The sequence below is a fragment of the Bos indicus x Bos taurus genome, chromosome 7 (genome assembly GCF_003369695.1).
Source record: "Bos indicus x Bos taurus breed Angus x Brahman F1 hybrid chromosome 7, Bos_hybrid_MaternalHap_v2.0, whole genome shotgun sequence".
NCBI classification, from domain to species: Eukaryota; Metazoa; Chordata; class Mammalia; order Artiodactyla; family Bovidae; genus Bos; species Bos indicus x Bos taurus.
In genome coordinates, this window is record NC_040082.1 from 100305754 (window position 1) to 100319077 (window position 13324).

The following is a 13324-nucleotide window of genomic DNA, read 5'->3' on the forward strand; positions in this document are numbered from 1 at the left end:
TCCCTGGGGCAACACTTTCCATTGAAACCTTAAATAAGGCTGTTTAAAATTTTCTGCTGGTAAACTAAAGGCAAATCGCTTTTTATCCTCAGCATTTAAGGGGATGGTGAAAAAACAGTCTTGTAAATCAATTACAATAATATTATATCCTTCTGGGACGGCTACTGGGGAAGGAAGCCCAGGTTGTAAGGCTCCCATATCTTCCATAGTGGCATTAATAGCTCTTAAATCTTGTAAAAGTCACCACTTGCCAGATTTTTTCTTAATAACAAAAATAGGAGTATTCCAGGGGCTATTGGAGGGCTCAATATGTCCCAGTGCTAGTTGTTCAGAAATTAACGCTTTGGCTGCCAGTAGTTTTTCTTTAGTCAGAGGCTGTTGTTCTACCCACACCAGGTCCTGAGATTTCCAGGTAATGGGGTCGGCAGCAAAAACAATGGCCTCCATCAAAAATTTGGATACCCTAATCCAGCACGGAACTTTAGAGGAGCAGGGCAAATTGGCTCAGTTATTCCTGTCTGCTGTTTACCTAACCCTTTTGAAGGGTCATAGCCCATTTGTAGCATTTGCAAAGTTACTTTATCATCAGGGCTAAAAAGTAACATGCCCATTTGAGACAGCACATCTCTCCCCCACAGTGAGAAGGGCAGCAAAGGAATCATATACGGTTGGAATGTTCCACGGGTATCCTCAAATTGCCAGTCTAAAATTTTTGCACTTTGAGCTACTGTAGGAGCTCTCCCGATGCCCACTAAGTTATTTGCAGTAGTATGTGTGGGCCAGGAATTGGGCCAGTCTTTCCCAGAAATACAGGAAACATCTGCTCCTGTGTCTAATAACCCTTCAATAGACTTGCCACTGACAAGAATAGATTTCATAGGACGCTTTTTAGTAATTTCTGTTACCCAAAAAGCCATGTCACTAGACCCAAATCCTTTGTCCTGTCTTTCATTTTGGGTGGCTGTTTGCCCAATTGCATTATGATAAGGCAAAAGTAAAAGTTGGGCTATTCTCTGTCCTTGATGTATTTGGAAAGTTTTAGTTGGGGGTGAAATCATTATCTGAATTTCTCCTGTATAATCTGAGTCAATTACTCCAGGAATAATTGTAAGACCTTGTATAGCTAAGGAACTTCTGCCTAGTATAATTCCTACCAGGCCTGTCGGTAATGGACCTTTAACTCCTGTAGGGATTTTTATAGTGGGGCTATCTGGTGTTAATATTGTTGAGGTGGTGGAACTGAGATCCAGTCCTGCGCTGCCTGGGGTTGCTCTGATGAGCTCTGCGACGGGACGAAGGGAATGAATGGGTTCAGTGAGGCTGCCCCAATCGTTGTCGGGGCCTGGGGCTGGCCCCTCAACCCGTTTCCCGACTGCTGGTCAGGGCCTAAAAGGGCTCCATTTCTGTGGAGTCTTGACCTGCAGTCCCTTGCCCAGTGATATCCTTTCTGGCAGCGAGGGCAAAGAGACCTAGCATTCATGGGCGGAGGGGCAGGGTTTTGCGGAGCAGACACAGCTGGTTGGGCCGGATTAGGTAGATAAGAACCGGGTGTTCTTTGAGGGCAGTAATGAGAAGTGTGTCCCTCCTGGCCACAGGAAAAACAAGTTTTAGGGAATGCATTCTTGCTTTGGTTATTGAGATCACTTTGTGATGGCTTATTCTTGTTAGTAAAAAAGGACTGGACTGCCTGCTGATAAGAATTCCCTGTTATTGCTGCAGCTATCGCAACACCTTGTAGCACTGACGGTCCTACATCTGCACACTGTTTCATATAATCAATTAAAGATCCAGTTCTTCTAAGAGGGCACAATATAGCCTGGCAGGTAGAATTAGCATTTTCGAAGGCCAAGTGTTTTGTTAACAGTTTAGCTGCCTCAGAATCAGAAATTATTCTCTGGACAGCTTCTGAGAGTCGTGAGACAAAGTCTTCAAATGGCTCTTCTGACTTTTGTTTAATATCAGATAGAGCGGCACCTGATGCTTTACCATCGGGCAATGAGCGCCAGGCAGTAAAGGCACAATCAGCCACCTGTTGTATAGTAGTCCTATCTAATTTCATCTGTTCGTCATACGAAGGGTAGTCGGCCTGACCAAGTAATATAGGTTCAGTGATATGTGTAAAGTCTCCATTTTGGTTAGAAAAAGCATATATACGAGCGAGATCATCATATTCAGATTTCCAAAGTATAAAATGTCCTCCGGACAGGCAGGCCCTAGCAATTGATTTCCATTCTCGAGGTGTTAAGCACTGACCTGCTAAATTTTCTACTAGCTGCATTGTATATGGGGCTTTAGGCCCATATGAAATACATGCATTTTTAAGTTCTTTTACCAATTGAAAAGAAACAGGCTCCCAGTCGATAGCCTTTTGTTCTCTTTCATCATTGTCAAAAATTAAAGGGAAACAAGCCTGAAGCTGGGGATCAAATTTCTCGCCAGGGGCAGAAGAGGTCCGTCTCCGTGGGATCGATTTTGGAATTTTCCCACTTCGATAGGGAGGTGGCAGCAATAATGTGGGTTTAATAGGACCTGTACGGCTTGGTATGGGAGGTGGTATGGGGGGAGGTGGTATGGGAGGTGGTATGGGAGGAGGTGGCAATGGCATAGGTTTTATATTCTCTGCTCTGTACTCCGGAGCTCTTTGAACTGTTTGGTATGCAGAAGTTACATATGGATTAACTGGGAAGCTCTCTTGGGAATCCCTGGGGGCATATAGCCTGATGGGAGACGTTTCCCTTAAGCTCTTTGGAGCTGATGGTCTGACAGGGGAAGTTTCTCTTAGGCCTTTTGGGGCATCTTTGTTTAAGAGATGCCGATCTTCATCGGAATATTTAGCTGTTATCTCATCTAAATTCTCTTTTCCTTTTGGGGAAGGCTGATCTTCTTTCTCATCCCTATCTTTAAGTTGTTCCTGAGTAGTCATGGCTGCTAACATTTTTCTTAGTTGCTGATAGTTAGGCGGGTCTTCGTTTTTCTCATTTTCTTCAGGTTTAACTACAATTTCGACTTCATTTTCCTCTTTAAAGGTTACTTTTTTAGATTCAGGGGTAGGTTTAACTACAGCATTTTCTTCACTATCCCTTTTAAGATGTACTTTTTCTGAATCTGGGGCAGGGTCTAAGACATTTCTAATAATATTCCATAAGGAAAAGGCGTCATTAGGCACCTTTTCTGAGCCATGTTCTGCATGGTAAGTTTTTAGCTGTTTTCCTACTTTTTCCCAGACATCTAAGTTAACAGAGCCTTCGTCTGGAAACCAGGGACAGTGCTCTTGTACAAAGGAAAAAAATGATTGAATGGCAGATTTTTTAACTTTAATTCCTCTTTTACCTAATAACTGTAAAATTACTCCTATAAAGAGCTGTCTTTCATTTGATTCAGTATTACCCATGTCAGAAAATTAAGTATAGTAAAAGATTTTGCTTTTAGCTATCAAAAGATTAGGCCTTTTTTGTCAGCCTTTTTAGAAATCGTTTTTTCTCTCTAACTCTTCAACACTTTCAACACTTCCCACTCCTCTCTCCCTGTCTATTCTGCAGGGGGGTCTGCAGCACCCTAAGTGGGGTCCTATCCGTCCCGAAAACTCAACACTGGGGGAATGGGGTTGGGGACTTACCTTCGAAACGCCTGTATCGGGCGCCACCTGCCGAGGACCAGCCCCGGCTGATCCAGGGTATTCGAAGGGGAGACGGCGTCGGCGACTATTTATATGCTAATTAGAGATATAGAAAACAATAGAATGAGGATAGCTCAGTAGGAAAATTCAGTGGAGAAAAGAAGCTGAGTAGCTTGGTTTACGCGGGAGACCAATAAAACTTCAAGACAAGAAGTTTGCACCACTTACGTAGGCCGCAGGCGCCCTCTCGAATAGCGGAAGGTGCCTTACCCTAGACACCTTCTCGAGTGGGTCTTAGAAGCCCAGGCATAATTAGTAAGCGTGGTGGGTTCCGCGCTCCAGATGGAGACTCAGCTGGAAGTTAAAAGAAAGAATGACATGGGGAGACCAAGCATTGGTGAGCAAGGCCCGTAGCTTTATTTTTAACAGGGGCTTTTATACCCTAAGTTACACATAGAGGATAATAGGGGATGCAAAGTCAGCAGTCTTTGATTCTTATCAAAAACCAAGGTTTCTTTCCTGCAAATTTATCGTATACAAATGGTTTAGGTGATTTACATCATCTTCTGGCCAGAAGGCCTACTAACATTTTATGACTCTTGACAAGGACTTATCAACAAAGACTTATTTTCCCTAAGAGTAATTATTTTAAGGTTTGGCACCATCTTCCAAAGATAAAATTGCATTCCTATAGGGCGGATGTGTAATGGGTTTACAACAAAGGAAAGAATTTATTACCTTAAGGGTCTAAAGTTACTAACACCAAGGCCACTACTTATTTTTTACTATATACCAACTATTAATTAATACACATTCAAGGATACAATTCAGGGGATGTGAAAACTTGGCAACAAGCATTGACTCATCAATGAAATCCTTTACTAGTTTATTCTGACAGTTTTTAACTCTCTGAGAGGCTCTAAGCTATTTGAATATCTTAAGCTTCCCGTGCCTCTGGAGGCTAGGAGACTGTAAACAATCGTATGCATAGCTGCAGGAGTCCGGGTTAACTTGTCAGGCGAGTTAGAGAGCCATCTGAGGGGTTTGGATCTAAACACTCCTAATTGCCCAGGAACTTTATTAAGTGGAGCTGTAAGTTAACTCTTTGACAGAGAGAGAGAGAGATGGTGGTAGGGGACAGCCCCCAGTAAAGTCAGAGGTGAGAGCACAAAGCAATAAAGTAGGCAGACTCTGGTTTTTTGGGGGAAAATGCTCGAGAATATCCGGGTGGACTCCTGAGGCTCGATCCCGCCTTTGCGTATGCCGAGCCTCCTTCCTCATGACCTTTGTCATGAGTGGAATGCCTCACCGGCTCCCCGCAATGACTGAGCAACTGAACTGAACTGAATGATTCTACACATATATTTAATATTATATGTAATGAAGTAATTGCAGGGTAAGCTCTTTGGCATATAATTTTGATATATTTTTATTTGAATATTAAGAGGGTGGAGACACTGAAATGTATGCCTCATCAAGGGCTGTTGCAGGGGAAATGTTTACCAGCATTCTAGGTCTGAATCTTATTCATCATAGTTAAATATGCTTCTTATAGACAAACATGCTACATCATGTACATCCCTCCACAGCTAATACCCTTATAACTCGACTTCAGTTAACGATAAACGTACTTGGACTTAGGTTCTACTTTGACTGAAAGCACTTTGCACATCTCACTCCCTCTTCTAACTGGGCTTCTCTGTCCATTATTTAATGGTCAATATTGACCCTTGCATTGTCAAGCTCAGCATCATGAAATAATACATTAATTTATCAGTCAAGACAACAAACAAACTCAGTGTTCATGGCTCTGGTTTAGTCTACATTGGCTCTCATAAGAACTCAGGTGAATGTCCTTGACTGCCATTCCCTTTGACCATATCTTTCAGTATTTACTTGGCTCCTGGACTCACATGGATAGAGTTTCTGAGAGGAAAGTCTCAACATAGATGCCCCAACTCCTCTTGGATGGTTGATGATGGAGATAGAAACTCTGTCTACAGATAACACAGTGGGATGGAGTTAAGCATTGGTTCCCCAACTACAGTTTTGACTCTGTAAGCATCAACCATTCCCCAATCTAGTCCAAGACTGCACAGGCAGAGGGACTGCAGCACAGGAAATATTTATGGCTCTTTATGTCTGCTCATGAGCATGATTCCCTTTTGTAACTACCACCTCTAATAACTGACTTCCCTGAGGGACACTGGTCTGGTCAGATAGAAAAAGTTTCCTGCCCATACTCTGTGTTTAGGATACAGAGTATATAGTTTTACAATTTCTGCACAACAAAGTGTCTTCACCTGAACTTTTGAATGAAAGTGTATGCATTTCTTCCAGAAATGTGATCAATTTTATTTTTTTTTTATGCAAGGACTCATGAATCACACCAAATAATATACATCTGAAAAAGTTTGAATTGGTATTTTCAAAGAAAATTTATATTTTTGAATATTTATGTATGGTGTTAGAAAGTGTTCTAGTTTCATTCTTTTACAGGTGGTTGACCTGTTTTCCCAGCACCACTTGTTAAAGAGATTGTCTTTTGTCCATTGTATATTCTTGCCTCCTTTGTCAAAGATAAGGTGTCCATAGGTGTGTGGGTTTATCTCTGGGCTTTCTATTTTGTTCCATTGATCTATATTTCTGTCTTTGTGCCAGTACCATACTGTCTTGATGACTGTGGCTTTGTAGTAGAGCCTGAAGTCAGGCAGGTTGATTCTTCCCCTTCCATTCTTCTTTCTCAAGATTGCTTTGGCTATTTGAGTTTTTTTGTATTTCCATACAAATTGTGAAATTATTTGTCCTAGCTCTGTGAAAAATACTGTTGGTAGCTTGATAGGGATTGCATTGAATCTATAGATTGCTTTGGGTGGTATACTCATTTTCACTATATTGATTCTTCTGACCCATGAACATAGTATATTTCTCCATGTATTAGTGTCCTCTTTGATTTCTTTCACCAGTGTTTTATAGTTTTCTATATATAGGTCTTTAGTTTCTTTTTTTTTTAATTTTAAAATCAAGACAAATTAAAAGGTATTTAATAAATTAAAATGTATTATTGTTGTTTAGTTGTTAAGTCATTTCTGACTCTTTGCAACCCCATGAACTGTAGCCTGCCACATTCTCTGTTAGTGGGATTTCTCAGGCAAGAATGCTGGAGTGGGTTACTTCTATATTGTAAATTAATTGTCCATTTATACCCATAATCTTGATAGGAATGTAAATTGGTGCAGCTATCATGTAAAAGAGTAGGAAGACTGCTCAAAAAATTAAGCATAAAATTACCTTATGATCCAGCTATTCCAATTTGAGTATTTATACTAAAAATACAAAAACACAAATTTGAAAAGATATATGCAACCCTAAGTCCATCACAACATTATTTTCAATAGCCAAATATGGAAACAACCTAAGTGCCCATCAACGAATGGATAAAGAAGAAGGCATATATGTATATAAAATGTAATGCTACACAGTTATAAAAAAAATGATGAAATCTTGAAGGAGGAGAGTAAGATGGCAGAGTGAGAGGATGTGGAGCCCACCTTGCCCACAAACACATCAAAAATAATCTACATGTGACATATACACACAACTGAGATTAAAATAGATAACTAATAAGGACCTACTGTAGAGCACAGGGAACTCTAGTCAATATTCTGTAATGGCTTACATGGGAACAGAAGCTAAAAAGAGTGGATATACCTACATGTATTACAGATTCACTTCTCTGTATCCCTGAAACTGACCCAGCAATGTAAATCAATTATAGCACAGCATATATATGGAATTTAGAAAGATGGTAACGATAACCCTGTATACGAGACAGCAAAAGAGACACTGATGTATAGAACAGTCTTATGGACTCTGTGGGAGAGGGAGAAGGTGGGAAGATTTGGGAGAATGGCATTGAAACATGTAAAATATCATGTATGAAACGAGATGCCAGTCCAGGTTCAATGCACGATACTGGATGCTTGGGGCTGGTGCACTGGGACGACCCAGAGGGATGGTATGGGGAGGGAGGAGGGAGGAGGGTTCAGGATGGGGAACACATGTATACCTGTGGTGGATTCATTTGTAAGTTCAGTATTAAAATTAAAAAAAAAATTTAAAAAGTAGTTGCAGAAATAAAAACATGTGATAAAGTTCAACATCCATTCATGATATAACAATCCTGATCAAAGTGGGTATAGAGGGAACATATCTCAACAAAATAATGGCATTTATGACATAAATACAACCAACGTCATATTCTACAGTGACAAGTTGAAAGCACTTCCTATAAATTTAGGAACAAGACAAGGATGTCTACTCTCTCTACTTCCAATATTCACTCCTAATACTTCAAAAGACTTACAACATTTCCCACAGAAATAGAATTAATATTCCTAAAATTCATGGCTTCCCTGGTGGCTCAGATGGTAAAGAATCAGCCTTCAATGGTGATTGCAGGCTGGTATTGCAGGCTCTTCAACCCTTGGGCCAGGAAGATCCTCTGGAGAAGGGAATGGCTACCCATTCCAGTATTCACGTCTAGGGAATCCCATGGATAGAGGAGCCCTAGCAGGCTACAGTACATGGGGTCGCAAAGAGATGGACACAACTGAGGGACTAACACACATACATGCCTAATATTCATATGGAACCACAGAAGGGCCTGAATAACCAAAGCAATTGTGAAACAAAATCAACCAACCAAGCAAACAACCCTCCCCTCCACCAACCGCCATGACAACAAAGCTGGGCTTATCATTCTCCTAAACTTCAGACTACACTGCAAAGCCACAGTCATCAAAATGGCATGGTACAGACACAAATAATCAATGGAACAGAATAGAGAGCTAAGAAATAAACCACATACTTATGGGCGATTAACCCAGGACAAAGAACGTAATAATAATAATAATAAAATAGTCTTTCAACAAGTGGTGCTAGTAAAACTGGACAGCTGGACAGCTATGTATAGAGAATTAAATTAAAATTTTTCTCACACCTTATGCAAAAAAAAAAAAAAAAAAAAGAAAGAAACCAGAAATGGATTAAAGACTAAATGTGACTGGAAACTATAAAGATCATAGAAGATAATTTGGTAGAACAGTCTTTGAGCTAAATAATAGCAATGATTTTTGGATCAGTCTCTTAAAGCAAAGGAAATGAAAGCAAAAATAAACAAATGTAACCTAATTAGACTTGAAAGCTTTTGCAAAGCACAGAAAGCCACTGAGAGCTTATTGATACAACAATCAAAATAAGCAAATGTGAAGGCAATTGTAAAAATCTGCTACTTCTTACTTTGGGTACTTGCATCAATATTTGAGATAGCATTCATGCTCATTCTATTTTTCAAGTGACTTCAAAACACTGTATTAAAATGTGATCTTATCAGCAGATGAATGGATAAGAAAGCTGTGGTACATATACACATTGGAGTATTACTCAGCCATTCAAAAGAATACATTTGAATCAGTTCTAATGAGGTGGATGAAACTGGAGCCTATTATACGGAGTGAAGTAAGCCAGAAAGAAAAACACCAAATCAGTATACTAACGCATATATATGGAATTTAGAAAGATGGTAACAATAACCCTGTATGTGAGACAACAAAAGAGACACTGATGTATAGAACAGTCTTTTGGACTCTGTGGGAGAGGGAGAGGGTGGGATGATTTGGGAGAATGGCATTGAAACACGTATAATATCATATATGAATCGAATCACCAGTCCAAGCTCAATGAATGATACTGGTTGCTTGGGGCTGGTGCACTGGGACGACCCAGAGGGATGGTACCGGGAGGGAGGAGGGATGGGGCTTCGGGATGAGGAACACATATATACCTGTGGTGGATTCATGTTGATGTATGGCAAAACCAATACAATATTGTAAAGTAATTAACATCTGATTAAAATAAATAAATTTATATTAAAAAAAAAAGGAATGTGATCCTATTGAAGTTACTTTCCAGGAAACCAGGGAAAATTGTAATAAAATAAGTACTTGTGGAGAAAAATAGGTAAGCCTGAATTACAGACTGGGCAAGAATTCAACCTCTCTTGTCAGTTGCCCTTTGATCATAATAATGGAAGATATCACTGATTATAATGAGGATTTAAATGGATGGTATTCAAATGTGCATTCATTGATTCTTTTATTATTATGGCTAACTTTAGAAAAAAGTGATATACTTAATTTAGAGCTGTGGAAAGGTATGTGAGTGGGAATTACTGTAAATTTTCAAGGGTAAACAGAAATATAATACAGCACATCTCCTAGATATAAATGAGTTCCTTTCCAAGAGTGTATTCTTCAGTCCAATTTGTTCATAAGTCCAACAAAGTTGGCCTAGGTACCCAACTGGCACAATCAGTTACATAGTACTATAATCAGTTTCCCTGGAGAAATGGCAACCCATTCCAGTATTCTTGCCTGGGAAATCCCATGGAGAAAAGAACCTGGTAGACTACAGTCCACTGGGTCAAAAAGAGTTGAACATGACTGAGCAGCTAAACCACGGCCATCACTGTAATAAGTTTATACTACTTTATATACAAATAACATATTAAAAATAAGTATAAAACATAAAGAAAACTTTCTTAATTTTACTGTATAGTGCCTCGAAAAGTACAGTGATAGAGTACAGCAGCTGGTATATAGGAGTTGGCGCTGAGTGAAAAGACAAAATTATTGAATGGAGGAGGGAGAGGAGATGGGAGAAGGCAGAGATGAAGGATCACTAACAGTAGTAGATGGAAGCTGAAATTTCACTCATGCCTGATGTTGATGGAACAGGTTCTGGTTCCTTGCTGGATTCATTTGATCTACCCTCTTGAAAAAACTTCCCATTAGCTCCTGGGATACTCTGGTAGCTTAGTTGGTAATTAGTAAACCTGCAATGCAAGAGACCCTGGTTCAATTCCTGGGTCAGGAATTTACCCCAGGAAACAGGATAGGCTACCCATTCCAGTATTCTCTGCCTTCCTTGGTGGCTCAGATGGTAAAAAAAAAAAAAAAAAAAAAAAAAAAATCCACCTGCAATGCAGGAGACCTGGGTTCGATCACTGGGTTGGGCAGATTCCCTGGAGGAGGGCATGGTGACCCACTCCAGTATTCTTGCCTGGAGATTTCCATGGACAACGGAGCCTGGTGGCTACAGTCCATGTGGTCGCAAAGAGTTGGACATGACTGAGTTACTAAGCACTTGAAAAACAATCTAATGATATCTTGATGTAGCTTTTTCTCCTATCAGAAATGACACAGCAGCACTGGATTGCATTCTGAACAGCTACTGCAACTTTCGTGTACCATTCTGAAATCAGGTCCAATGCCTCAAAAACTCATTTGTTGTTGTTCAGTTGCTCAGTCATGTCCAATTCTGTGAGACCCCATGGATTGTAGCACACCAGGCTTTCCCATCCATCACCATCTCCCAGTTTGCTCAGACTCATGTCTGTTGAGTCAGTGATGCCATTCAACCATCTTATCCTCTGACACCCCTTCTCTTGCCCTGAATCTTTCCCAGCATCAGCATCTTTACAATGAGTTGACTCTTCCCATCAAGTGCCCTCTCAAATAAAGAAATTCCCTGGCTATTTCCTGTGTTCTGGATCACTCCTGTTCTTCAGTTACATCTTCTTCCTCTTGTCTCTCTTATTAGTTTTCCTGGTTCTCCAATTCCTTCTTTTCACCTCGATTCACTGTCCTGGTTATTTTTGTTTCCATCGTTATTACTTGGTGCTTTTTAGCTGTACCAGCAATATCACCAATGCTTTTATGCTTGCTTCAAGACACCCTGGGCTTGAAATAAATACAGAGTACTACTGTACCCTATATAATACTCTCTCTCCACACACACACACACACACACACACAGTATGTCACCTAAAAGATCTTTTGGCCAAAAAGACCATGTGTATGTGTGTATATATATATATATACACACACACACATATATACACAACTGTCTGGCGAGGCCTTACAAATAGCTGTGAAAAGAAGAGAAGTGAAAAGCAAAGGAGAAAAGGAAAGATATATGTATCTGAATGCAGAGTTCCAAAGAATAGCAAGAAGAGATAAGAAAGCCTTCCTCAGCAATCAGTGAAAAGAAATAGAGGAAAACAACAGAATGGGAAAGACTAGAGATCTCTTTAAGAAAATTAGAGATACCAAGGAAACATTTCATGCAAAGATGGGCTCGATAAAGGACAGAAGCAGAAGATATTAAGAACAGGTGACAAGAATACATGGAAGAACTGTATAAAAAGATCTTCACAACCAAGATAATCATGATGGTGTGATCATTAATCTAGAACCAGACATCCTGGAATGTGAAGTCAAGTGGGCCTTAGAAAGCATCACTATGAACAAAGCTAGTGGAGGTGATGGAATTTCAGTTGAGCTATCTCAAATCCTGAAAAATGATGCTGTGAATGTGCTGCACTCAATATGCCAGCAAATTTGGAAAACTCAGCAGTGGCCACAGGACTGGAAAAGGTCAGTTTTCATTTCAATCCCAAAGACAGTCAATGCCAAAGAATGCTCAAACTACTGCACAATTGCACTCATCTCACACACTAGTAAAGTAATGCTCAAAATTCTCCAACCCAGGCTTCAGCAATACGTGAACTGTGAACTTCCAGATGTCCAAGCTGGTTTTAGAAAATGCAGAGGAACCAGAAATCAAATTGCCAATATCTGCTGAATCATGAAAAACTAAGAGAGTTCCAGAAAAGCATCTCTATCTGCTTTATTGACTATGCCAAAGCATTTGACAGTGTGCATCACAATCAACTGTGGAAAATTCTGAAAGAGATGGGAATATCAGACCACTTGACCTGCCTCTTGAGAAACCTATATGCAGGTCAGGAAGCAACAGTTAGAACTGGACATGGAACAACAGACTGGTTCCAAATAGGAAAAGGAATACGTCAAGGCTGTTTATTGTCACCCTGCTTATTTAACTTATATGCAGAATACATCATGAGAAATGCTTGGCTGGAAGAACCACAAGTGGAATCAAGATTGCCAGGAGAAATATCAATAACCTCAGATATGCAGATGACACCACCCTTCTGGGAGAAAATAAAGAGGAACTAAAAAGCGTCTTGATGAAAGTGAAAGAGGAGACTGAAAGAGTTGGCTTAAAAGCTCAACATTCAGCAAACTAAGATCATGACATCTGGTCCCATCACTTCATAGCAGATAGATGGGGAAACAGTGGAAACACTGACAGACTTTATTTTTTAGGCTTCAAAATAACTGCAGATGGTGATTGCAGCCATGAAATTAAAAGACACTTACTCCTTGGAAGGAAAGTTATGACCAACCTAGATAGCATATTCAAAAGCAGAGACATTACTTTGCCAACAAAGACCTGTCTAGTCAAGGCTATGGTTTTTCCAGTATTCATATATGAATGTGAGATTTGGACTGTGAAGACAGCTGAGCACCGAAGAATTGATGTTTTCAACTGTGGTGTTGGAGAAGATTCTTAAGAGTCCCTTGGACTTCAAGGAGATCCATCCAGTCCATTCTGAAGGAGATCAGCCCTGGGATTTCTTTGGAAGGAATGATGCTAAAGCTGAAATTCCAGTACTTTGGCTATTTCATGCGAAGACTTGACTCATTGGAAAAGACTCTGATGCTGGGAGGGATTGGGAGCAGAAGGAGAAGGGGACGACAGAGAATGAGATTGCTGGATGGC

At 40.1% G+C, this 13324-nt stretch overlaps 2 protein-coding genes across 2 annotated transcripts; both read right to left on the reverse strand.

Annotated features, from left to right (window-relative positions):
• Positions 1–446: 446 nt before the first annotated feature.
• Positions 447–917, reverse strand: LOC113896404 (endogenous retrovirus group K member 7 Pro protein-like). Its single transcript, XM_027548602.1, has one exon. The coding sequence runs from the start codon at positions 915–917 to the stop codon at positions 447–449; it is 471 nt and encodes a 156-aa protein (XP_027404403.1).
• A 299-nt stretch (positions 918–1216) lies between these two features.
• Positions 1217–8954, reverse strand: LOC113896405 (endogenous retrovirus group K member 113 Gag polyprotein-like). The gene is made up of 3 exons (XM_027548603.1): positions 8918–8954; positions 3617–3643; positions 1217–3249 (listed from the first exon to the last, which is right to left on the reverse strand). The coding sequence occupies exons 1-3, from the start codon at positions 8952–8954 to the stop codon at positions 1217–1219; spliced, it is 2097 nt and encodes a 698-aa protein (XP_027404404.1).
• Between the last annotated feature and the right edge of the window lie 4370 nt (positions 8955–13324).

Coding starts and splice junctions, on each gene's coding strand:
- LOC113896405 (XM_027548603.1), bottom strand. CDS start 8,954: ATGAATGCTATCTCAAATATTGATGCAAGTACCCAAA. Junction 3,644..8,917: donor TATTGATGCAAGTACCCAAA/GTAAGAAGTAGC, acceptor GGTCCTCGGCAG/GTGGCGCCCGATACAGGCGT. Junction 3,250..3,616: donor CCGATACAGGCGTTTCGAAG/GTAAGTCCCCAA, acceptor CCTGGTTTCCAG/ACGAAGGCTCTGTTAACTTA.
- LOC113896404 (XM_027548602.1), bottom strand. CDS start 917: ATGGCTTTTTGGGTAACAGAAATTACTAAAAAGCGTCCTATGAAATCT.